The 26,323-nt window shown below is 41.7% G+C and overlaps 1 protein-coding gene across 3 annotated transcripts in view; it reads left to right on the top strand.

Moving 5' to 3' along the window:
* DOCK10 (dedicator of cytokinesis 10) overlaps window positions 1-25,895 on the top strand; it is a 140,058-nt gene extending 114,163 nt beyond the window's left edge. For all 3 annotated transcript variants that reach the window (XM_056499007.1, XM_056499009.1, XM_056499008.1), the window contains exons 34-56: window positions 143-254; window positions 971-1,092; window positions 1,178-1,292; window positions 1,459-1,525; window positions 2,279-2,326; window positions 2,983-3,084; window positions 3,961-4,085; window positions 4,476-4,588; window positions 5,275-5,412; window positions 6,917-7,099; window positions 7,629-7,739; window positions 9,097-9,312; window positions 9,984-10,041; window positions 10,352-10,450; window positions 12,011-12,117; window positions 12,585-12,707; window positions 13,548-13,661; window positions 17,432-17,578; window positions 17,906-18,116; window positions 20,852-21,042; window positions 21,500-21,600; window positions 21,943-22,081; window positions 25,160-25,895. In XM_056499007.1, coding sequence (XP_056354982.1) covers window positions 143-254; window positions 971-1,092; window positions 1,178-1,292; window positions 1,459-1,525; window positions 2,279-2,326; window positions 2,983-3,084; window positions 3,961-4,085; window positions 4,476-4,588; window positions 5,275-5,412; window positions 6,917-7,099; window positions 7,629-7,739; window positions 9,097-9,312; window positions 9,984-10,041; window positions 10,352-10,450; window positions 12,011-12,117; window positions 12,585-12,707; window positions 13,548-13,661; window positions 17,432-17,578; window positions 17,906-18,116; window positions 20,852-21,042; window positions 21,500-21,600; window positions 21,943-22,081; window positions 25,160-25,276 — 2,859 coding nt within the window. In that variant the 3' untranslated portion in view covers window positions 25,277-25,895. The remainder of the gene's footprint in view (window positions 1-142; window positions 255-970; window positions 1,093-1,177; window positions 1,293-1,458; window positions 1,526-2,278; window positions 2,327-2,982; window positions 3,085-3,960; window positions 4,086-4,475; window positions 4,589-5,274; window positions 5,413-6,916; window positions 7,100-7,628; window positions 7,740-9,096; window positions 9,313-9,983; window positions 10,042-10,351; window positions 10,451-12,010; window positions 12,118-12,584; window positions 12,708-13,547; window positions 13,662-17,431; window positions 17,579-17,905; window positions 18,117-20,851; window positions 21,043-21,499; window positions 21,601-21,942; window positions 22,082-25,159) is intronic.
* Window positions 25,896-26,323: the final 428 nt, after the last annotated feature.

The following is a 26,323-nucleotide window of genomic DNA, read 5'->3' as shown; positions in this document are numbered from 1 at the left end:
TTGATCCTTTAAAGCTGTCCTGTCAAAACAACTGAAAGTAGGTTCTCAAACTTGGGTTCTAAGAAAAGCCTCCTGGGTGTGCTGTCATTATCCAAGTTATGAGTGATATCACTGGAGCTGGTTCTGTTTCTTTCAAATACAGGGATCCAGGGATGACCTGAGCACAGCTGGAGGGTTTCAGAGCCAGACAGCAATGAAACATGCAAACTCTGTGGACACCTCCTTTTCCAAAGATGTTCTGAACTCTATTGCAGGTACAAACAACAGACTGAACACACATAGGCAGATCTGTGTGTATCTCAATCCATTGTGCTTTCTGCTTAGAAATCATGGAGAATATCATTAACTTTTTCTATACCATGTCTAGGGAAACATGGTATGCAATGTTTCTCTTCCCTTTGGGTGTCTTTGAATTGACTCTCTCTTGTGAAGCTGTTCTACATCCACTGTTTCACTTACTCTTCTGCTTTGGAACGATGCCAGTTTTCAGGCTCTAAGAAATCCCTTTGCCTGAGTTCATTCTTGTAGTCTCTGCCTGACTTTAAAATAGTTCCAATGTTTCTCCTAAAAACTCCTAATGTCTCATGGAGGCAAATATTCATAGTTTTTCCAGACTTAACAGAAGAGTAGAAACATAACTTACTTTGTTCACTACCTCCAAACCCCATTTCAGAATTCAGGGAAATGAATTCAGGCATCTTTCCACTGATTTTTTGTGTCTTTAGGTCAGTTCTCACAGAATGCAACAGGCCATTTTAATGCCATGAAAAATGGCAAACTGAATCATTGTACTTCGACTTGTTGCATGTTTTCAGCACTAAACATACCCATCAATAGCATTGCTATTGGAAGTTCAAAGCACTTGTCTCAATCCAGCATGTGACACATTTTAAGTTCTCCATTTTTTTGTTAATTTTGTGTATCCATAAATGTTTTAGTTTAGCATGTTTGCTATGACTTTCATTTACAGCCTTTTCATCAATAGCTATCTCTGCAGCAAACCATGCTGACTCCAGAGCTTCCTTAGCAAGTCTTGAATCTAACCCAAGTACCAATGAAAAAAACAGTGAGAGAACTGACACGTGTGAAAAGGTACATGTGCAAATGTTGAAAACGCTTGCTAGAGGTGGGAGTCCATCACTGTACTCAATGAGGCCCTTTGCTGTCACCTCAACAGATCATGAGACCTTTGTCTTTGATTGGGTCAACTCTTCGTTTTGACAAGCTGGATCAAGCTGAGACTAGAAGTCTTCTTATGTGCTTCCTTCACATTATGAAAACCATTTCAGAAGGTAAAAACTGTGCACTCACTACTTAAATTATGTTGCTGTAAAATGCTGTGAGTGCTGAGTCCACGTGAACATTAAATTAGAATAATTATCAGTGTATTTTATAGGCTTTGGGCTAAGTTTAATTCCCTGTAACAGATACATAATGTATTTTCATATCTCCCCTTAGATGCGCTGATTTCCTACTGGTTGCGAGCACCCTTCTCAGAAATAACAGACTTTTTCAGCATTTTAGAGTAAGTTTTTTGGGTATTTTTTGGTTGTTTGATTTTTTGTGTCGAATATTCTAAAGTGCTGGCTGCAAATTCCTCTTTGGGTTTGTCCATCTATTAGAATAGTCTGAAATAGCTCTTGTATCTTAAATTATTTTGCTCTCATCTTCCCAAGTCATGTTGAGACATTATTAATAAGATGCATATCCTCCAATATGTTGTAATTTCCATGAACAAGGGTCATAATGCTTTGGGTCTTCCTCCTAAAAGAGATTTTCATATTAGTTTCACGTTTGGTGTTGAGATTCTATTCTTCCCTTGAGAAAAATATTTAGCTCTTCAAAACTTCCCAGCCATAAGAAAAGTCACATAATGTAGGATGACCTGCTTTTCACATCCCCAGGGTGGTTTGCTCAATCCAATTTATGCATGACTGCAGAATCCAGCAGGGAGCTGGTTTTGGAATTTCCTCACCATCTTGTTGTTGAAATGTGAGTTCTTTACCTTTAGCTGATGAAGAAGCAATGCTTTTGCAGCCAGGTTTTTGTCTTTGCCATCTCACCAGGCAGGAATCTTGAATTGTGGAGGAAGAGAACATGGGTGTGCAAAGTGCTGCCACACCTCGTGTGGTAGTAATTCCCTAGGCTGGGAACTGCTGCTTTCTATTCTTTTTGCAGGTGTATATGCCATGGGTGTCATTGAGGCAGTAAGATTCAGCATTTTTTCCATAAGTGCAAAGCCATTAATAACCATAAAATGTGTTGTTTTATCTTTCAGGGTTTGCCTGCAAAATTTCAGATATCTAGGAAAACGCAATATTGTCAGGTAATTCTGTAGTTATGAATTCTGTGTTGCAGTATTTAAATATTACATCTTTTATTAGACTTAGATTAACAGTATATCCTTCAATGTTCTCTTGAAAGAATCTCTTTGTGGAACTGAAGCCAATGTATGCTTCATTTTTTCTTTTATGCAAATGATGTTATTGTGGTGTTCTGCATATCTGAGTACATACTTACTATAAAGGATTAATTCCATGGTGTGATAACCATTATTGCATTTATACCCCAAAATACTGGGGCCATTCTTGACCATATTTCTGTTCATATGCCAAATAATGGAACTTTGAACACTGTATTTCCATCCATGTCATGGAAAGAACAGTTTTAATGGGCATAGATAATAGTTTCACAGCAATAAAATAAAAAAATCTCCTGCCTCCCTGAAAAAATCTGAGATCATGTTCAGCTGTGAAATGTGGAATGCACGCTTTGTCTCAGCTGATGTTTCATTTTTAATTTTATGTTACTGCTGTGAACTCCTCTATATGTCATGTGGTGTCAGAATTAAAGGTCACCAGATGAACCAGTTCTTGCTCCACGACAGGTTTTGCCAGGCCTGCATTTTCTCTTCAGGGACATGACAAAATCAATGTCACATTTCATAACACATCAACACTTATTTTCTCTTTCTCTTAACAGGAAAATTGCAGCTGCTTTTAAGTTTGTCCAGGCCACCCAGAATAATGGAACTCTTAAAGGCTCAAACTCCTCTGGCCAGGCGTCAGGGCTGCTCTCACAATGGTAATGGCACATTGAATTCTAGCTATAAACCCTCAGCCTGGGCTGTCATCCTCCAGCCCTCATACTCTGTCCCAGCATTAACTGAAAAGAGGTTGACAAAACATGTAACAAACTTCAGAGGCACCAGAGCTTTAAACTGTAAAAAAGTTGAGTCTCTTTGGCTTGACTTATGAGCTGTTGGTTAGAGTTATTCAGGGAGTAATTCTGTCCTAGAATAATTTTATCATGTAAATTTATGAAAATTAAATTTTTAAAATAAATAAACAGGAAGTGTATTTTTAAAAATTGCTTGAATTTTGATATGTTAAATCTTCCTGAATTCTACACTAGTTACAAATATAAAATCCTTTCAAAAATTATAATAATAATAATAATAATTGGTATTTTAGTTGTAAGCGTCTCATTGTAAATTAATGATGTGTTTGTCAGCATCAAAGAGGATTAAATGAACATATGAATATGCACACATGTATTTTTACTGTCATTGTCAGTTTGTCATCATTTTTCTTTCACCTCATAGATACTATTATTTCTTTCTTGAACAAGATATATTTTTTTATATTCTGAGCTAACAGAACTTACCTCAGTTTTTCTTCACCCACAGACAGTTTTCTAAACATCAGCCAGTTATTTAAGCTAATTTTTTTTTTTCAGTGCTTAATGGAAGTTTTGTCCCCTGTGATTTCAGGAAATCACAGCACATGTTTGTTTTATCCACCTCGCTGACTTTCTTCATCTTTGTTTCTCTGATGAATTTTGCATCATTTTGTTTAATTCAGCCATTGAGAAGCACTGTAGTAACTGACATGGAAAATTCTGGATAGCCACAGTAGTTTTTTCTTTTTTTCTGTTCTTAATGGTACCTTTCACTTGCAGGATGCATTCTGCTTCAAGTCATGATGGCCACAAGCACCACAGATCTCAAACATTGCCAATAATCCGTGGCAAAAATGCACTTTCTAACCCCAAACTCTTGCAGATGATAGACAGTAGCACTGCAAGTAAGTACAGAAATTATTTACTTCTTTCTGGAATTCTGTGAGATTTAGATTAGGCTCTATACAGACCTTTTCTTGAGAGGAGGCTCTTAAAGTTATGAGATTGGAGTCATCTATCCCACTTCCCAATTAGGTTTCTTTCCTCCTTTGAGGATGAGCAGAAACAGTGAAAGGGTGTACTCGCATCACTGGTGCAGTTGGTGAGAGTTGAATCAAATATTCCCCCTCTTTCATCTCCTATAAGCAGTCTTCTTCAAAATACCACTTTGATTAAAAGTGCAGTTAGGACCCCATTTCTGCTGTGATGAGACTTAAGGACCAGATTGCAGAATTAAATCATCTTTAATGACACTCAAGAGACTGGTTTTCATCTTTCTTTTTTTTATGCTGCAGGCACCTCTAATGAAACAGACATTGTACAGTATGTAGACACAGAGGCAAACATTGCTACAGAAGTCTCCCTCACAATCCTTGACCTGTTGTGTCTTTACACTCTGAATCACCAGGTATGTTTTGCTGGTTTTCTTTTCTGCTTGAACTGGTGGGACATGGGGTGAAAGGAAGGCTGGGGGGAGCAGGCACACAGGAAACTTGGGGATGTCCACTATAGCAGGATAGGGAAATAAGACATGCCAGTCCTCAGTGAAGGTCTTCTAGAAGGGAATTGGTTCATAGTACCCAAACTGAATAAAAGGAGGTGGAAAAACATCCTGCAGATCCAGGGCTATGTACAGCCCTGCTCTGCTTGGAAGTGTCTTGTATCTAGTGTTACATCACCTTTTCTCAATCATGCTTATCCCACTAGATTTCAGAGATTTTCAACAACAGATTTCCAAACTGCTTATTATCTATCTCTGCAAGTCAGGTGAATCCTTTTCCTCATTAAAAATTGCTCAGATTGCTTCAGCAAGCCCAGATGACTTACTGAAGATGTCATAGCCACAATACAGCAAACAGCTCCTTTTACATTTTGGTGCTCCCTTTCTGTTACCCCAACCCTTAAATATAGTGTGTACAATCCATGAGTAGCAAAGTGCTTTTCTTGAAAAAACTGCAAGAGTCTGCAGCAAGCTGGGAAAGCATTATCTGCAAAAATTTTACATAGAAAAAAGCACCAGGGAATGTCCAGTAGATCCCTCTGTTTATTCACTTCAATAACCACAGTGTCCTGTCTTGTCTGTGAACTTTTCAGAGGCAGCTCCAGCAATCTGATTGCCAGAATGTGTTGATGAAGAAAGTCTTTGACACGCACATGCTCTTTTTGCAAATCAACCAGTCAGCAGCAGCTCTCAAACACGTCTTTGCTGCTCTACGGCTGTTTGTGGGCAAGGTAACCCTGGGTTTATTCTGTTAGTCATGCCTATCAATATGCTACAGCAACTACAGCTTGGGGACTGTTGGACATTTGGACATTTGGCAAGAGTTCTGAACTTACTCTATTAATACTTATTCCTGACAAAGATGGTCTGATTTATTGCTGATTAAAAGTAAGAAGTTCACAATGTTTGAAAAAACACTTCTGTTTTGAAATGGAAAAAACTGCTAAGAAGGGGAAAGTTTTAATGTAAGTAGACAAGTGATGTCCAGCTCTGTGGTGTATCCTTGGCTTTCCTGCTTTTACCACCTATGGAAGAAACCTTGAAACCCTAGAGGTCCATGGTCTTTGTGGCAGATACCTGGTTTGCAGAATCCAGCAGTGAATGATTACTGCTGTCCCCAGAGGAGCTAGCAGAGAGTATTCCATACACTTCACCACACTAATACAGTTTTCCAAATACCTGGTTTTAAACATAGGAAACAATATGGTTATGTGTCAAACTGTTTGTTTGCTTTCACTGCACTTGTGTGAATTGTCATAGGCAATTAGGGACTCAGTGCCCTCTGCAAAGGCTGCACAATTTCCAAGTCACAGGCTTTGATAAGATCCTCTGAAAACCAACCAGAATGTAGCACTCACATAACAATTGCTCTGGGGAAGTGAGAATAAGCAGAGCTGGCCTTGGTTCCTAAATGTTTCTATGAAACACAAGAGTGTAGTTGAGTTTACAGCATGTGGCCTCCCTCTGGTTGTTGTCTCAGGGGAAAGGAGGAGGAAATCATGCTTATCCCAGTAGTGCAGCTTGAGGACATGGGGGAAATATGAAGTAAACCATCCACAGATGGCTTTAAATGACATACCAGACTGTTGGGAATGGAAGAGCTCTATGCAATGTGGAAAATGAATAAATACCCAGAATTGCCCTTCTCATTTATCCTGTAGCTTTTGGGATTGAATTCTCCCTTCATGGTTCTTTGGGAGCAGGGATCTGTTGTGGTTCCTGAGAGAACCTCAGGCAGTAATTGAGATCTATAGCCCATGTGCACATTTCCCCCTCTGCTCCCTCAGTCTTCTATTACATTCACCCTGCTGGTAGCAGTGGGTATGGCTTGGAGAGCCCTTCTCTGTTCTCTCCTGCTCTTCAAACCCTTGACCTCTGGAAGTTCACTGACCCTTCTACTCAAAGTATTTTCCTTCTGCTGAACAACTTTTATAACCATGCAGAACTCACACAGCTTTTCCTGGTTAGCTGTCATGCATTCTTTGCAGATTCCTTGCTGTGTGCCAGCTGCTCTCTGGGCTTCTTAGAGGCCAGTTTGATGGCATACAGTGTTTGTATGGAAATCTGAGTATAGTATTTAATTTTAATTTGCTTGTGGGATTATATTTAGTTTAAACCCTGGTATGAATAACTGTGGGAGAGTTACTGAAAGGTTAAGAAAAAATTGTTAACTTGGAATAACTGCACCAAGACCTGAGAGTAGTACTGAACATATTCACACATTTTTTTCTATAGTTCCCATCGGCATTCTTCCAAGGACAAGCAGATCTCTGTGGTTCCCTCTGCTATGAAATCCTGAAGTGCTGTAACCATAGGTCACGTTCAACTCAGACAGAAGCATCTGCTCTTCTTTATTTTTTCATGAGAAAGAACTTTGAATTTAACAAGCAGAAATCAATAGTCAGATCCCATCTACAGGTAAGTGAAGTATGAGATCATCAATTTTTAACTGATGTGCATTAGTTTTTATCGTTATTATTTTTATGCACTGAAGCAAGGCAATCCTTTTGCAGTCCTCAGACAGGCAATTTGTGGCAGCTTGATTTTCCTGCCAACTCTGAAGTTGGCCTGGATTCTCTGCTGTTCTTGGGCTGCTCAGCTCTGTTCCAGGGAGAGACAACAGCTGTGAACATATCTGCATTGTCAGATTAATGACTATTCTTGACTCACATGTTGCTTACAGCAGTTGGAGCACAGCTGATGAAGGAACTAAACAGAATCTGACAGTACAGGAACAGACATGTGAAGTCCAGTAATAACATATTTACACTGTAAAATGTGAGCAGCTACAAAATCTTGAAAGATTACCTTTGTACATGTTACCTTCATAGGACAGGTATGAAATTACACTAGCCTGGCACATCAAGTCATACTAAAATAGGGGTTAAAAACTGTTGTAGCTCTGATTTCTTTGCTGATTGCATCCTGTGTTTGCTCCCCTGTGCAGCTCATCAAGGCAGTGAGCCAGCTGATAGCGGATGCGGGGATTGGCGGATCTCGGTTTCAGCATTCACTCGCAATTATAAATAATTTTGCTAATGGAGACAAGCAGATGAAAGTAAGAAACATTTTTTTGTCAATCACTACCTCTTGCAAAAGGTCAACAATTGCACAGAAGCAAGTGTTTCAGTAAATAAAACTGCTGGCTCTATTAGCCAGTGATTTATACATTCATAGTGTGCCTTTCTCAGGCAATCTGAAGTTCATGAAGGTGTTTGTGACTCAGAAGCTTAATAACTGAAAATCATTTTTAAACAAAAATATTTTTATTTTAAAAGTGTATTATTTGTTACTTATTGCTTATTGTGTTCATTTGCCTCATATCAGAGGTCATGCATTGGGACTAATGGAACATAATTGAAGTTAACAAAAATTTTTAGTCTACAATTGCTTCCTTTCCTCTGTTCAGTAAATGAGTAGCAAAAACAGGCACAACATTTGGGTTTTGTAAAACCTTTCTAACTCACTGAAGGTATACTCTTAGATGAGTTACCACTGCTTTTATAGTCATTTTCTATACTAAAATTGTTGAAAAAATATTCTGGTCTTTAATTTTTACAATTCTTGTCCAAGCATGTGTCAATGTGCATTTTCAGTTTCATACTTTGGAGGTTTTGTCCTTTTCTGAAGGTGACTTTAGGGTATCTCCACTGAGATTAATAATAAAATTAGCATAAGAAAATTGGTAGATAGCAGAAGTAATTTGATGTGTTATCTAATAGGATGTCATTACAATTCTACTTGTTTTTGAAGTGCAGCTTTGATTTCACAGCACTGCAGTCAGTCACGCTGCTGCTGTGACTTGCTCATCTCTGTGTGACATAGAAGAGGGAGTATTTAATTTCGTTTACTTTTTCTCAATGTTTTGCTTTTAAACACAGCAAAGGATGGAAATAAGTCTGTAAACAAATGTATTTCACTGCTTTTCTGAAAAACTAGAGAGCTGAGCTAAATATGTTGAGAACAGCTGGTGTGAGTAATATAAGGACTCTGTTTTAATCTAGCACAGTATGAGAAGGTCAGGAGCCAGACTTGTGCTTTATTCCCATGGTGAGACATGCTGGGAGTGTAGTTAAGCAGGACTATCTATAGCACATGGTGCTGTTGCTCAGAGGAGAGTGTGCAAGGATCCAGTTCTGGACCCAGTAAGCAATTGAGGAACACCTGTTCCAGCTCCCTGACTTCAGCAGAGCTGTTACACATGGGTAGGGGAGCAGGTGACTGACTTGGGCTATCTGGTAATGCTGGGACACATCAGGGGAAAACATGCAGGGTTTGTGGCACTGTGACTGCTCCAAAGCCTGCCCAGCTGGGAGGGGATGGAGGTCCTCTGTAAGCAGAACTTGAGCTTGTTCAGGGTGCAGCATGCAGCTCTTTGGATGGTTTCAGTGATGCATTGCTTATCTTTCCCAAAGAACGTTAATTTCCCAGCAGAGGTGAAGGACCTGACCAAGCGCATCAGGACGGTTTTGATGGCCACAGCTCAGATGAAGGAGCATGAGAAGGACCCTGAGATGCTGGTGGATCTGCAGTACAGCCTGGCAAATTCCTATGCCAGCACACCTGAGTTACGCAGGACGTGGCTCGAAAGCATGGCCAAGATTCACGCAAGGAATGGGGATTTGTCAGAGGTAATGTAGCAAGTGAGCAGGAAATCCATTTGTCTGTAGGCTGAGCTGTTCTGATGGAAAGGGCTTTGCAAGACCAACAGCAGTGTGTTAAGAGAATCATGCAGTCTCTCTCATATATTTGAAATCAGAGGAGCAGAGGTTTGAAAACACCTGGAGATGTGATATGCTCATCCCACCTTGCCTGATCATGAGTACTTGATCCATGCTGAAGCCAGACTTGAACCTGTCTGACAGGGAAGCTGAGGGCAGTGTCACTTTGGCATCTCTGCTACAGGCACAGCAGCTGTCGTGTAGAGGAGGTTATGAGCAGTAAGTAGCTCACATAAAGGATTTTCTTCTCCCCCACTAGCCTAGGAGAGGAGCTTTGCTTGTAATGTGTTGTCATTTTCATCAAAAACTAAATGGGTGATAAAAAATTCCACTGCGTAACCCAGGAATACCTTATTTGTTAAGTCATCTTAATGGTTTTCTTGAGAAAAATCTATGCATTTATGTAAGACACCTTGTGAAATTTACACCTGAGTTGGATTTCATCATTTAATCCTTTATTTTCTTAGATTACTTCTGTCTTTGCTTTTCTGCCTCGTGGTTTGGCAGTGCTGAAAGTATATGCTCCTTACATGAATTCAGGGTACTTTAACACATCCATGTATGCTGGTCTCTCGTTACAGGCTGCTATGTGCTATATTCATATTGCTGCTCTCATTGCAGAGTACCTGAAGAGAAAAGGTAAGATCAATGTATTCAAAACCAACTGTGAATCTATAAATATTGCTGTTCAAAATAATTTCCTTCCTTATATGTAAAGTATTCTTAAAGCATCTTGAATTCTTCCCAAATATTTTATTTTTAAATCTATCATAAATGCTAGTCTTAGACTGAAGCAGTGAAAGTGTGTTTTGTGCAAAGAGGTTTAATTAAATGTTTAGCAAGCTAGAGCTAATAGAGAATGCTTCACTTGTTAGTCTGTTGTTATTAAATATGCATGTATTAACACATACCAGTAGCAGTGTACTAATACCATCTTACAATATCATAGGTTACTGGAAAATGGAAAAGATTTGTTCCTCACGTATGCTCCTGGAAGATGCTCAAGGCTCTGATAGTAATGTGTTACTAACAACTCACAATGGAGGAAGTGAGTGATCTAACCGTGCCTGTTTGTGGGTTAAATAACCTGATTAGGAGATCAAACTACTGTTTTCCATCTGATCTGGAAAAGTATCAACCAAACCAAAACTGTTTCTAGTGCATGTTGAAGGCTGTTATAGAAAGCAATGATGTTGGAAACATCAGGAGCTCCTTTCCTGATGCTCTGTGGCTGGTCTGATGGATTGCTCAGAATGCCTCTGGTTATGGGCTTTTGCAGCAGGAAAATCCCTCTTGGGTCAGTTGGTGTTTAGCATGCAAATCCATGTCCAATTCCTTGGCTACCCAAAGCTGGGAGGGTAGGGGGATGGCATTAATATCTGGTTATCCATATGTAACTTAGTATAGATAAAGGAGTTTTTTTAATCCATGATACTTATTTTAAAAATTAATTGCAGGCTTACATTTTTTAATGCTTCTATGCCAGTGATTATTTAGTTAATGAAATCTGTATTTCATGGTAATTCTCAGCATGATATATGTTAGCAATATCCATAAAGAGCATTTTTCAGAGTCAAGAGCAAATATCTGGGAAAGAGAAAACAGTTTTGGAAAGACTATAGTCCTTCAATATATTTGGAAGTGTCTGTGGACAAGATGAAAAAATGCATCCTTTTAAGAAGGAAGCTTTCTGTTTTGAGACAGTTCAGTGGTAAAAGACTTTGCCTGAATAAAGATTATTGTAGCTAGAGTGATGAAATTGGGTGATTTTAAACCTGTACTTAAATGGTTTTCAAAACTTGAGCGAGAGAATGGAGGCTCCCATCTCAGTGTGTATGGGTTAGTTTTTTTAATTGGGCCATAGTAGCATTTTCCTACTTTTAAATGAAGCATGAGCCTTGCCAGGAGTTTGTCACCTCCCCCAGCAGGTTTACCTTCTCCACTCCAGAGCAGCAGTAAAATCCTTGCAAGGTAGACCCTTCCTGATCTGTAGAGTGTGATGCCTGTGCAAATTGTTTCTGCTTCAACCATGGCACTAAAGCCTCAGCTTAGCAAATACTCGATTTAAGCTCAGTTTTATTCCTTATGAGCCTTCCCATCTGCAGCTGCTGGCACCAGCCAGAGCTTTCTGCAAGGCAGCTCCTTGGCTGGGGCAGCACTGGCCACCTCCAGCATGGCCTGGAGCCACCTCCCCTGGGCTGTGCAGTGCTGGGGGGCTGTGCCCCTGACAGGTGGGACACATGCAGGTTCCCCAAGTGTGAATTGTCACCTCAGCCTGTGAGGGTCATTCCTGTGCACAAAGGAGTGTTGCACCTGAAGCTTTGCAAGGACTGCCAGCACTTACAGCTCAGGAACCAAAATGCCAGAGAGAGGAATAACACTGCACTAGGAAAATGCTATAGTTCCCCTTTGCCTAGAGAAGTGAATTTATATCATTGAGGAAAATGTGAAATAGTCTCATAAACTCAATCAGCACCATTTGTGCTTTTCATTATTTGGGCTGTGAAAGAAATGAACTCATCAACTCAGTTTTAATGGTATCCAGTAACTTCTTGAAGTGTCTGGTCATTCAGTCATTAATAGTCTTTCTTATGGCTTGCACTTCAAGGCTTATTCTCCATGGGATGGCCTGCTTTTCTGAGCATTACCCCCAACATTAAAGAAGAAGGGGCTATGAAGGAAGACTCTGGGATGCAAGATACTCCCTATAATGAGGTCAGCAACATTAACAATTATATATGTGTTCTGTATTAAGTGTGTTATTTCTAGTGGAATCCTGTGCACATTACAACAAATTACAGTGAGTGTACTCAGGCAATGTTAAAAGGCATGCAGCTTTTTAGTGAAATGTCACAGCTGGTGCAGTGCTGTTTAGCTAAGGAGAACATGAAGTACCAGAGCTCAAAGTCAGGGCAGGGGGAAACCCATAAAGCAAACCAGTTCTTCTGCATGATATGTCAACTATTCAAGTACTTTCGTCTTACTGTTATTTCAGGTTTTTTATGTCTAAAGAAGAGCTTGGTCACCAATACATGAGTAAACATTGTGTAATTGCAATAAACCTTACTATAGAAGTTCCAGAATGAAAATGAAATAGTGGATATGTGCTTTTTCTGCATTGCTATTAATTAAATGCCACCAGCTGTCAAGTCACTGAACTATTTGCATTTGTGAAATTGCAGAATATTCTCGTGGAACAGCTGGAGCTGTGTGTTGAGTACCTCTGGAAGTCTGAGAGATACGAGCTTATTGCTGAGGTTAACAAGCCTATCATTGCTGTTTTTGAAAAGCAGAGGGACTTTAAAGTAAGTGGGTGTTTGGTTTTGGTCTTTTTAATTATCCTAAGGCAACAGTAAAGATCAAAACTTTTAGGGAGAAAAATGTGCTTTCTTTAAAAGGAATTTTTTCTTTCTTCCTGTCTGTAATTTTTCCTTTTAATGTTTTGTGCTGTGAGAAAATAAAAAACCCTGCCTCTTTTCAGCATCAATGCAACAGTAAATGTAAAAGGATTTCAAACAAACCTCTTCTATTTAGCCAGTGGATGTGACTTTTTACATAGGTTTTAAACCAAGAGCACATTTGCATTGCATTAAATTTAGAAAATGCTGATAAATTGTGTGGTTTCTTCACAATTTCTTGGGGTTTCTTAGTTTCTTATTTACCTGGCAATTCCAATACATAATGGGTAGCCAGATGATAATCTCATTTACTGATTTTTCTGGGTTTAAATTGAAAGAGACATAGAGTAGTAGGTAGCAATAAGCTGAAATTTTGGTTCTCTGTCCTGAGAAAGTGCTGTTTATTGTAACTGGGGAAAGCACATCTTTGTGGGGTGGGAGCTGATTGGAGTTGTTGGCACCTTGTTCTCACCTGCACAAACAGCACTTGGTTCTCTGACCCCTTACTAGGTCAGCAGCACTGTCTGGTGGTGGGATGATGCTTTCTGACCCTGTACACAAAACTCCTCAGAAGATGACAGGAAGGTTACACTGCCAGCAAGGTTAAACTCTTCCCTTAGCACGTAGAACCATCTTTGCAAAGGTTTGGGAGCCCAAAGCAAGGCAGGGTTGTGCAGAGCCGTGGGGGCATTTCCCAAGGTGCTGGCGTGCCCTCAGTCCCCTCCCTGTGCCTGTTTGTCCGTGCAGAGGCTGTCTGAGCTGTACTACGACATCCACCGCTCCTACCTGAAGGTGGCAGAGGTTGTGAACTCCGAGAAGCGACTCTTCGGGAGGTATTACCGGGTGGCCTTCTATGGGCAGGTAACTATGGGCTGCTTCTGTCTCCACAGCCACAGACTTCACACCTGCTGGTGATACAGCTCAGGGAAGCACTTGGTAGTAATCACAGGGTAAAAGCTGCCTCAGTGGGTCAGGCTCCCAGCAGGATTTTGGTCAGGAGAGAGCACTCAGTTGCCTCTGTGTAAACCACTGCTGAGGATTTAGTGGTGTATTAGAGAACAGACTTCTGTGCCAGCTTCAGTTCTTGACTTCATAAAGCAAAACTGGGACTGAGGCAGGGCAGGATTTTTCAAACTGCAACATAAATAGAATCAGACAAAGCATCTTTGATATATGGACTCTCCTCTAACAGATCTTAAAGCAGAGCAGTATGCAGTAGATGCTTTGTTGTGTTTTTCCCTGACTCTGCCTTCTGCTTCCAGGTCACCTCTGATTCTGTGCAATGTACTGTAGAATAGCATTACTCCCTCTGCTGTGCTTCAACACCCTTGAAGCATTATTTTGTGTTTTCTTCTCCCACAAGCCAGTGTAGCAATCCAGCATGTTCCTTTTAGTCCTCGTTTTGGCAAGCATAAAATTTCCTGTGCTCTAAAATATAAAGTGTGTAAACAACAGATTGATGTGAATCATTCTGTTTGCTAATTAGATTTTAATGCAGAAATTTGCTCTTTTCTCCTTTTGATCTTATTCAAGGCTGTGGTAAGTCTAGTTCTGTTGCATGTTTTGTTTAATTCTCCTTACACATCCTTCATCCTTCCCTCTACTGTTACTTAACATTAATTTTCCTTTGCTCTTGATTCTTTGGTTCATGGCAGATGAAGTAACATTGCTGCATTCATTGTTGCATCCTACAAACTAACTTTTGTTTGTTCAGTTTCCTGAATTACGAGCTGTATCTGTCATCATGTTGTGTGTGCACTCTGGGGTCCAATGCTGCTTCATCTCATCCCAGTGGAAGTTCGTCCCAGCTTCACTGGCAGTGGGATTGGACCCTCTCTTCCTCTGTTGAAAGTCTTGGGGTAGCATTAATGCTGTTTGAATGGAAGCCTGCTTTCCTGGCCTGCCCAGCAGCTCCCAGGTGAAGGGCTGTTGTGTCAGCCTGAGGTCCATGGCAGTGGTCACTGGAGCTCCCTGGGCAGCCTGTGGCCATGGTCTTGGCAGTCCTTTGTAGGAGCAAGCAAATGAGAATTCAGAGGGGAATGGCAGGTCCTGGCTCTCTGGGCAGATTAGCAAAGCTGAACTTGCCAAATTCAAGGAGGAAGTGATCTGCACCTGAGGAAGGGCAGAGTTTTCCTCATGGCTGGCCTTCCTCAAACTGGGAGCAGAACAGGACAAAACAGGGCTCTCCTACTGCAGCCTCTGGCCAGCATTCTCCCAGAGCCAGTGGCTCTCCCACTGGGTAATTTAGCTGCAGCACTTCTGCTGAACTGGGTCAGCATGTCTGTAACAGTGCAATGACTTTCCAGGTGCCAGTGCCACAAGGGCAACTTCATTTAAACAGCTTTAGTGCTCTAAAGGGTCTGACTCTGTCATAGCTGTGTCTCCTCTGTCTGTTCCCCCCAGTCACTGGGCTCTAAAGGCAGCAAGCACTCCTTTCTCCTTGCCCTTTGCAGGAGAGATGTGATGTGCCTTCTGTTCCTTAACTGAAACAAAAGCTGCAGAGAAAGCAGATTAAAGAACAAAAGAATAATGTTAATGCTGGGAGGGAGAATTTTGGGGCTTCTTAGTGGAGAAAGATGATCTGCAGCTGTACCTGAAAACTGTTCTTCATGCAAAGGCAGAGACACTGTTTGGTTACTGCATTGCTGCAGGGACCCTGTGCAAGGATGGTTTGAATTAATGTGATCCTCAGGGGGGACACAGTCATCTGTTTTCACCAGCAAGTTTCATTTGCCAGCTCAGGGAGCCAGATCTCATGGCAGCTGCTGTTTTAGACTGCACATTCTGTTAAAGGCCTTTGGTGACAATATCTCATTGCACCCCCAAGTGACCACACTAGCCAGTGCATATGAGTTTACTCACAGAGGAGTGTTGGAGAAGTCAGTATCTTTCTTGAATTAAGAGCCCAAAAAAAAAAAAAATTCCTGTTAAATATATTGAATAGGTGGGAACTCATATTGTGCTGATAAGCAAAGACATTCAAGGCCTGTTTTTCAGAGCAGTGTCAGGTGAAGGTAGAGCTGAGGGCTTGTTCTCCTGTGTGTGCAAGAAGCTGGAGAAGATGGAGGGCAGAGTTTCATAGTGATCACAATCACTCACTGTGGGATCAGACAGAGAAAGGACCATTAGATGCCAATTCTGGCAGGTCAAGAAGAAGGCTTTACCTCAGCACCTTTCAACAAAGGGCAGAGAAGAGTCTGTTGTGCTGTGAGCTCCAAGGCTGTGTCTGGAGGTGTGTGAGGATGAGGAAGGGCCATATCACTTAGCAGAACTCCCACAGTGAGAGGCCTTGGTCTCTCAGAACATCAGAGCTCAGTATTCAGGAGGTCCTCTCCCTTCCAACACCATCAGCTGCTCCCTGTAATAATTTTTATCTGTGAGGCTGTGTTGTCCTTACAAGACCAAACCAGCCAGGATGAAAATAATCCAGGGATATGCATCGATAATGTAATGTTGGCTGCTTAATATTTTAAAATCCTAAAATTGGAGGATATTTGGCATCTGAAAAGTATTTAATCTTACTTTTAATAGTGTTTGCCAGACATATAGCATATGGCAGACATGATTATTTATAGCTCACAGTTAACTTCTGCTTGTCACTTGTCAGCTGAAATACTGTAGGGAATATGTACTTAAATGATGTCTCTTGCATTAGAGATAAGACTAAATCTGTTAGTGGTTTGTTTTCAGGTATTTTTTTTTTAAGTAAAACGATTAACAGAGATATCATCTCAGTGTGCCATGCAGCATCAGCAGAGATTTGGCACTTCCATATAAACACTGTGTTTCAGCATGCAAACACACACAGAATCAGGGTTTAAGAGCATAAACTATATTCTAGCTTGCTAGGAGATTAATTTGGAAAACATGAGGGGTTTTGTTGAAAACACTGAAGAGTAACAGAAAGCAGATGTCTTTTGACAGAAACAGTTTAGAGTAGTATGTTTAAGTATGATTGCATCAAATTAATGAAGTTTTCCCACATAAAGCAGTTTTGCTTCAGTGAAAATGAGATCAGAAACCAGATTATGATCCTGTAGGTATTTTCTCAGTGTAATCAATAGGAAGTCAGTTGCCTGCCCAGCTCAACAGATAGAATGCCAGCTTTAGAGCTTTAGATTTTTTCTCTAATTACCTGTGAAGTTCCTCATATGCCTATGAAATTTACTTGATAATGTTGTTGAACATCATGCAATGTTAGAAGGTCACTGAGACTGAAGAAGGTGCTGTCAGATGAGCTGCTGTTGCAGCTATTAGTTACTGGTTTCCAGTAATACCCACAGTACTCCTGACAGGTCTAGTTTTTAATCTGTGAGGGTTTTTCATCATACACACATCGGCATTTTCAAAAATCCCTTTAACTCTTTAAGCAGATCAGTCCCTTAAGTGAATGAATGTGTAGTGATCTTTTCCTGGGTCACTTTGGAGATTGCAGACCAGTATAAACACTGACCTCTAGGCACATGTCTTCCAGGAGTGGACAGAGGTAAGCTTTTAACTTAGGTGCTGGAAGTGGTCTACTGGATGCTCTGGTGGGTACACAGGCAACCTTGATTCCTGATGTAAGCACCTCATTTAGGTTTTGCCCTGCCTGATATGTTCACTGTATCCTTTTGTTTCTTTCCAATCAGGGCTTTTTTGAAGAAGAGGAAGGTAAAGAGTATATCTATAAAGAGCCCAAATTAACTGGCTTGTCTGAGATCTCTCAAAGGCTGATGAAACTTTACGCAGACAAGTTTGGGATAGATAACGTGAAGATCATCCAGGATTCCAACAAGGTATGAAAGATGTGGTTTTGCACCAGGGAGAGAACTGAGTGCATGGTGCAAGAGGAGCAGGCAGATGTTTGCTGCAGTGCAGGTTGTTTTCTGTCTCATTTAGCTTTCATCCATTTTTGCCAATGGCTATAGTCAAAGGTCCCACTCTTCTCAGGGAGCTCTTGGTAAAATACCTTTGTCTCCTTCCATGATCTGAGTATGACATTCAGAAGTCTCAGTTTTCATCAGTATGGCTATAAATAAATAAATAGATCAAAGATGTAATGGATGCCTTGGGAGCTCATCACCCTTAACATGATTTATATTCTGTTTGCCACTGTACCACAGGTGAACCCCAAAGACCTGGACCCCAAATACGCCTACATCCAGGTGACCTACGTGACACCTTTCTTTGAGGAGAAGGAGGCCGAGGACCGAAGGACTGACTTTGAGATGCACCACAACATCAACCGCTTTGTGTTCGAGACGCCGTTCACGCTGTCGGGGAAGAAGCACGGCGGCGTGGAGGAGCAGTGCAAGCGGCGCACCATCCTCACCAGTACGTCTGTGCCCTGCTGCAGCCCTGCTCCCCGCCCAGAGGGCTGCCAGGTCTCATCAGTCACTTAGCGGGATGCTGGCTCGTCCTTTCACTGTGTTGTTGGCCCTGTGCTTCCTTACACACCTGCTGACCAGCTTAGGGATAGTTGTTTCCATTCAGCTGCTTTATTTTTCCTTATAATTGGCATCTTAACTGTTCTTGCAGTGAGTGGTTCTGCTGGAGGCAGCTTAGCACTCAGAACCATTTTCTTTTAATAATAATTCAAAGAAAAAGCCAATAGGATGTCTGTTCTGCTAAGAGTAAAACTTGCAGACAGAATTTTTCATTCAAAATGGGAGTAAGATACACTGTATACAATTTTTTTAAGCTAGAGGTAAGACTTCAATCAGTGTTTTAAGGCAGGAATGTCAGGAGCACTCGATATGTCTTCTCTTAATGAGTCATATTAAACTGAAGTTTTTAGCTCCTTACCATGTTGGAAATCTCTCTTTTTAAAGGCCTCCTTTGTGAGACTAGTAGCTGCTGAAACTTGACATGTCTGAATTTTGATGTATGAGGAACTGTCTGAGATGGAGGCGTTGTTCTCATGGGCAGCCGTGGGCAGAGAGGCTGATGTTCACAGCAAAGGCTCCCAAGTGACACAAAACCCAGTTCCCTACCAACTTCAGTGCCTCTGCTTCCCCCAAAGGACAAAGTGAAGAAAACTACTTACAGTGCAAGCACAGTCACCTAAAAGTTCTCTTCTGGCAAGTCAGGAAGGAGGCACTGATGTCTGAGGGTGTCTTGTTACATGACACAGCTTTGCTTGTAATAAGAAGAAAAGAGGAATAGCTTGTGTGTGGTTTTTTTAAGTGCTTCTGCAGCAGTAGGTGTTTTGAGATCTGTATTGAAGCAGGTAGTTTCACTGACTTGAAAGTGCAGCTGTTATGGTCTGTCTGGCAAAAACAGAGGGCTGTTCTTCTGGCAGGATATTTTCCCTGGGTTATTACATGCTGTCATCAGCTCCCACTGCTCTCAGCCCTGCTCCATCTTTGGCATTCAGTGAGAATTTGATGACCTCCACTTTTCCCCTGCTTTTCTCTTTGGCACCTACCTCACCTCAGTGCTTTTCACTAAAGGAAACATTATTTTCCTCTCTCTTTTTTTTTTTTTTTTTTTCACTCCTGTTTGATAAAGTCATGTGTTTTCATTTGTTTCCTGTGTAAATTTAAGTGGTTTTAGTTTGAGAAGAAAGCAAGGTTTCTGCTGTGACTGGAGGAGTGGTGAAGTCAGTTGTGGCTGGAGTGGCACCTGCAGTGGATCTCTGCTCCAGAGCCTGCTGGGCAGAGGGCAAGTGCAGCTGGCTGCAGTCCTTGGCTCGCTGGCTCTCTGCCATGCCTGGCTCGTGCTTCCAGCTCTGGAAGTCCAGGGTTTCCTGTTCTTCAGTGAGACAGACACACTGTAAACTGGAGCTTATTTAGGTCTGAGCTGACTGGAAGCAGATGCTTAGTGGAGAAGGACATGCATGGAGTTTGGGAGACCTTCCAAAGCATGTAGAGCAATCAGAAAAGTGTTAGCTCAGATCGGACTTAAAGCACCATAACAATACCTTTGCTAAACTCCCTGAGACCCATGAAAGGCCTTGACTGAAAGAGTTTTAAAGGTGAATAATTCCTCCCATAGCAGTGTTTAGGTTGAATGTTAAAAGTACCTTTTCACTTCTTTAAGGATGTTTTAATAATAGGTTCATCTGCCAGTGAGTGTGCTGGTTTAACCTCAGCTGGCAGCTAAGCCCCATGCAGCCAGTCACTCACTGAGTGTCCTCTGGTGGGATGGGGAAAATGAGAAATGCAAATGTGAAAAACTCACAGACTGAGATAAAGACAGTTTAATAGGTTAAGCAGAAGCTGTACAAACAAGCTAAGCAAACCCAGGGATTCCTTAACTACTTCCCTGGGAAGGCAGGTAAAGGTAACTCCAAGAAAGCAGGGCTCCATCACATGTAACTACCTTGGGAAGACAAACACCACATTCTGAATGTCTCTCCCCTTTCCTCCTCCTTCCCCCTGCTCTATATGCTGGACATGACACCATATGGTCTGGAAAATCCCTTGGGTCAGTTGGGCTCAGCTGTCCTGGCTGTGTCCCCTCCCAAATCCTTGTGCACCCCAGCCTCCTCTGTGGTGTGTGGGGTGAGGAGCAGAAAAGGCCTTGATGCTGTGTAAGCCCTGCCCAGCAAAAACCAAAAATACCCCTGTGCTATCAGCCCAGTTTCCAGCACAAATCAGAGCACAGCCCTGTACCAGCTACTGTGAAGAACATTAACTCTGTCCCAACCAACACCAGCACAGTGAATGATTCCCAGCTTGGCTAGAGGCTTCTGCCTCTAACCTGATGTATGTTTGATGTGGTGGTTTGATCTGTGCACAAAGTTCAGTGTGGACTTACAATTTGATGCATTAACTCAGAAGAAGAAATTTGTGGATTCTGAAATCTGAGCACTGAGAGCTTTTTGCCACGTGCATGGGGCAGAGCTTGCTGTCAAACACCAGTGAGTTCCAAAGGAAATGTTCTTCCAGTGCCAGGTACATCAGAATTCAGCTTGGACTTGCTGTGTCACTTCTACTCATTCAGTGATGAAAAATTTTTATGGATTGATAAAGAGATTGACAAAGTCAAAAGTTAATACTTTAATTGTTTTGCTTTCCTAAGTCTTGCTGGGTGAGTTCTCTGATCCATTTCTCTCTCTCGAGTAGCCAGTCACTTGTTTCCCTACGTGAAGAAGCGCATTCAGGTCATAAGCCAGACCAGCACAGAGCTGAACCCCATCGAAGTGGCCATTGATGAGATGTCCAAAAAGGTCTCAGAGCTCAATCAGCTTTGCACAATGGAAGAAGTGGACATGATCCGACTGCAGCTCAAGCTCCAAGGAAGTGTCAGTGTCAAGGTAAGGACGATTTGCTGCCTTTATTCTCTTTTTTTCAAGACCTTTCCAACAAGACTGTCATGTATCACTTAAGAATAGGGTCCATCACAGGCAGGTGGATTCTTTAAAGGGAGTTTTTTTGGGATTGGCTTTGTCATTTTCTATTTAGGGAAGCTGGGATCATGACAGGCATGTGTATTCCTGGTGCTCTCATGGAAATGTCTTCTAACAAACATGTCTGGTGGTCAGCTAGCTGGGGACTTGGGAAGGCCAGCACAGATCTGCAGCTTCTGTGAGATTGAGCAGCTCCTGTTTCCTCAATAGAACTCCTCAGCTTCCATCCTGGTGGCAAAGGGAGTGAGGGGATGTTCCTCTCACAGCCTAGGTTGCCTGAGACCAGTCTCCAAGCCTTGGAACACAAAAGAAACAATAAGGAATGGCTTGTTCTCTTACCTAAGCTGTGTATTTTTTTACCCAGGTAAATGCTGGACCAATGGCCTATGCTCGAGCTTTTCTTGAAGAGACAAATGCTAAGAGATATCCTGATAATCAAGTCAAGCTTCTGAAGGAAATCTTCAGGTAAACATTAATTTTAGGCTTTTCACCCCCCACATAGCACATAGGACACTCTGCATGGCACAGGCAGGTGAGACACAAAATCAGGCTGATCTGAACCAGCCTAATTTACATCTGCCTTTCCCCTATCTTACAAGTCATTCCTAAGAAACATTTACTGCAGTTCTGGGCTACCCTAGTAGAATATATTGCTTTTGATCTAAGGATGAGTTCTGAAATTCTCTTCTAACAAGGTGCAATTTGCAAGGGGGAGCAGAGAGACAGCACTGTGTGTATAGATGTACGTCGGTTTTTTTCATTACTGCAAAACTTGTGTCATTGTTTCTTGTGTTTTGGTGCTTGCAGGCAATTTGCTGAAGCCTGTGGACATGCCCTGGATGTCAATGAACGCCTTATTAAGGAGGATCAATTTGAGTATCAGGGAGAGATGAAGTCTCATTACAAGGATATGCTCAGCGAGCTCTCTGTAGTTATGAATGAACAGGTCAGAACATCTGTTTTGGTGCTGGTTGGGCTCAGTGAGGGTGCCTAATTGTGTCTTCTAGTGACAAATGAAGCTGTAGAGCAAAATACTAGAAGTAATACCTTGCAGTGCAATAGTGACTGAGAAAACAGTTTATTTTTTTGCAGTTTTGGGTTTTGTTTCTTCCCCTCTTTTTTTTTTTTTTTTTTAATAGAAGTATATTATGTATATCAAACATGGTCCAACAAAGATTGTTTTCTGGTTGGCTTGCTACATGTTGAAAAGCTGAATGTTTGTGATGCTAAATGCTGACTGGGGTTTAGAGGCATAGAAAGATATTCTAAACTAGTGCTTTATGCTTTGCTTGCTTTGTCCTATAACTGTGATGTATTTAATTAAAACAGTAAATTGCTATTAAGATGTAGCTTATAACCACAGGAGGTATCTTTATTGTTTCTGTTTATATTCAGCTTTCAGAGCAAGTTATTTTTTAAGAGTTTTTTATGCTTGAGTACATGGTCAAAATAGATGCCATGTATTTTAGCAGCTTTAGAGGGATGAGCATGCATGGATACATTATATGAGCTGCATCCCAAAATTCTGAATTGGACTCCAGTGCACACCTGCAGCTATTCTACTGCTGTCCAGGCAGACTTTTTTTCATAATTTCTGTTTCAATTAAATATTGAGCAATTTGTATACTGAAGTGCTAATTAAACCATGTTTAATTATTGCTCTGCATGCTTATGGGCAGGCTACCTTAGATTGCATCTGATAAATAGTTCCTCTCTAGCAGTTGTGCTGCATTTCCAGGTGCCTGTAGCATCTGAAAGCACTGTTGGAGTAGAGTCACTTGGTTTAACCTCTGGTATCAGTGGTGGCATCTCACAGAAGTGCCTAATTGGCTCTCCATCATCCCATGCTATATTATTCATATTCACATATGAGGAGAATAAGGACTGACCTGAATGTTTTTCCCATTGTTGTGCTTCTGTATTGTGGCACTGAGTGAGTTTTCCTTGAGTATAAATTTCCTGATTCCTTGAAGGCCTGGTGCCTGCCAGGGGGGGTCAAGCTCAGGGGTGGCTGCAGTTCTGGGAGCTGTGCTCCTCTCCTGTTCAGGTGTATAAACATTTGTGCACCTCAAGCATTCCAGTGATTTTATCATAACTAGTATTTATCACTGTTTTGTTCAGTATGTCAGTGTTAAGGGAATTATTTGTTAATCAATATTCATTCATCTCACATGGATGTTATTTTGACCATCTAGTCAGTGTGCACAGGCAGCACCATGTGTCTTGTGTGAGCCACTGTTTCCCACAAGAATGGAAAATGCATGGTCAGCTCAAATGAGGCACAAGCAGCCCATTCAGCATTCATAGAACAGAGTTCTGTTAAATGCTCATACCTGTATTTATATCTGTGAGCTCTGAGTTTTCTTCCTACTAAATAATACAAAATTGCTTGCACAAAGCAATGCCAATGTGTAAAGAGTTCATCCAACAAAAGAAAAAATTGTCATCTCTATTACCAAAATCGTCTGAATTTTAAAGTCCACCCTGAAAACAGTCTCCCACTTGCAATCCTTTGGGGAAGCCCCATTTTCTGGGCAGTGTGGGGTTTTGAGAAAACTCTGCTCCTCTTTGCAGTGAGTTCGTGAACTCCCTGCTTCTGAGTATTTCTGAGAGTATTTCCTCAGAGAAATCACATGCCATAAACTGTGGCTGAAATATTTATCTCACAGTGGGAAAGCTTGGGGCTCTCTTGCACCTGTGCTGTGTGCTTTACACCAGTAAAATTTGCCATCTTTCCCATTGCTGTATTCAAGAGAGTTTTGTTTCTCACCTACTGACAGTGACTTTTTCATCACCACATGTTTTTCTCTTTTTTTGTTTTTCTCTTTTTTGTTCTTCTTTTCTGACAGCTCTGTCATGGTCCTTGCTTATACAGCTTCTCTTCTTCCCTGTCTAACATTTCCCTCAATACTATAGCCAAAAGTGGTATGTTCATTTTTCTTACATCTATTTTTTTCTTTTAATGTCATATACTTCCTTCACTTGCTGGTTTTTCTGGGAATGTTTGTTTAATTTCATCTCAATGACTCCCTTCTCAGGGAGTTTAAAAAAAGTTCCAAGGTATAAGTGTGATGTGTTGTCCATGAGCAGTCTTGAGACCCTGTTCTTTAGGGTCCTGGTTGTGAACTTTGGGGAGGCCAGTGAGGCAGCTCAACAGGAGCCCCTAACACAAAAGCAAGTGCCAATAGTAGCAAAAGTGGCTGCCAGGGTGTGCCCAAAGTCCCAGTGCTCCTCCTGCAGCCCCTGGTGTGAGAGCAGCTCCTTCCCAGAGCTGTCTGTGCCCTAAGGACAGCTCAGGTGTGGCTGCCCTGCAGCCCTGGCCAAGGACAGCTGGGGCTGGGGGGTGTAGGGCTCCACCTGGAGAGGTTTCTGTTCCACTGCTGGTGCTGTGGTCAGTGGGATGGCCCTGTGTCTGCTGGGAATGCTTCAACAAAGCACCCATGGAGGAAGACAGGCTTTCAGTCTGCTTTTATAGGAGTAAGTAGGAAAAAAGGGTTATTGCCAAGGCTAGAAGAGCTTCTTCAGGAAAAATACCTTCCTTCTTGCTAAAGCCTGCCATAGGACAGGGCAGAGCTTTTGCCACTGCTGCTGGACTGCAGCTCTGCCAGGCTCAGCCTGGCACTTGGTCCCAGCCCTGCTGCCCAATGTGCAGCTCTGTGCTGCATCCCAAAGACAGCCTGGGCAGAGCTGGGCCTGTCTGTGCCGTGGTCAGGGGGTGCTAGTGTGGGTGTCCCTGAGTGTGCTAAGTGTAGGGGACTTCTGTGAGAGTGGGGCAGCTCAGGGAACCCCATGGAGCTTGGCAGAAGCCAGCCCAGCCCTGTTTTCCCCCTGACTCTAGGATGTCATCCCTGTCCCTGCAGCCTCCATTTACCAGGGAAAGGTCCTTTTCCTCTGTCAGATCCTTGGCATCATTGTGTAACAATTAAAAAATGGCAAATCCTTGGTTAGACAGACACTTCAGACTCCAAATTATTCAGGTCTCTCTCACTGTTTGTTTCCTTTTTCTTTCTTTTTTCCTGCACAGATTGCGTACAAGGAGGACTCAGCAAGGCAGCCAGGGATGGAGCGCACGTATTCCCGAGTCATGCACAGAGCCAGCTCCTCTGTGCCAGCAGCAGCTCCAGCAAACCCTGATGTGTGACTGCAGCGTGGGCAGCACATGGCCTCAGGAAGATCTGGTGTCTGGGGTGGGGTTTGTTCTTTGTTGTTTAGGGTTTTTTTTTCCTTTCAGATTAATTAACTGAATATTAAGTTGATGGACAATACCAGGAGAAGGATTTGAGGGTTAAGATTTTAATTTATTGGAAGTCTTCATGATGTTATTTTTAAAAATGCAAGCTTGAGAATTTTTATTTTGCCTGCCCCAATATTTGCACATTCCCTCTTTTTTTTTTTTTTTCCTTTTTTTCTATTTTTGTTGTCAAGTTTTGGTTTTGAGCAGCCTTTATTAAGCCAGGCTGATTACAAAATTCCCATTGAACAGATAGATATGCAGCAAACCCTAAGTTTGCTATAAATTATAATATATCTAATACTAAGTCCTAGTATACATATATTTTAAAGGTCAGAGTGGATGTTTTATAACATTTAAGCATATTGCAATTGTAAATAGAAGATGTGTAAAATATGTCATTTTTACAAAATTTTAAAAAATATCTTTTTAGTTAATTATGACAGTACTAAGAATATGGATAACATTTCAGTTACCATTATATTAAAATATTTGTGTATGTGTATAAAAGCGTCCATAAAATTTTCTCTTTGAAGGTCTGTGCATTGGTTCATTCCTATGACAGCAGTCTCTGGAGTGGGGGAGATCAGGATGCCTCCTGCATCCCTCTGTCAGATGTGCTGTGGGTGCTGATGGAGACACTTATGACACCTGCAGAACGTGGCTTTGGGGTCTCTCCATGGCCCCAGACTGAAGCCAGGCTTGGTGTAGTTCTCCTCCTTGAGGCTGAGAAAACTCAGGTTTTCCTTTGAAGTTCATAGTCTCAGATTTTGCCCTGGGCACATTGGGAAGCTACATGCCTTTGGTGAGATGCTTCAGTTTCTGGATCATGGGAGGATAAGGTGGAATGGTTGTGCCAGTTCTTAGGAGTTCCCTTTAACCTCAGGAGTTCCCACACTCCTTCATGTTCATTCACTGAAAATCCCTGCTTATAGTACCTATATGTCAGAATTCTTC

Source organism: Oenanthe melanoleuca, chromosome 9 (genome assembly GCF_029582105.1).
Source record: "Oenanthe melanoleuca isolate GR-GAL-2019-014 chromosome 9, OMel1.0, whole genome shotgun sequence".
Classification (NCBI taxonomy): Eukaryota; Metazoa; Chordata; class Aves; order Passeriformes; family Muscicapidae; genus Oenanthe; species Oenanthe melanoleuca.
Note: the sequence above shows the minus strand (reverse complement) of the source record. Positions and strands in the feature narration are given on the sequence as shown.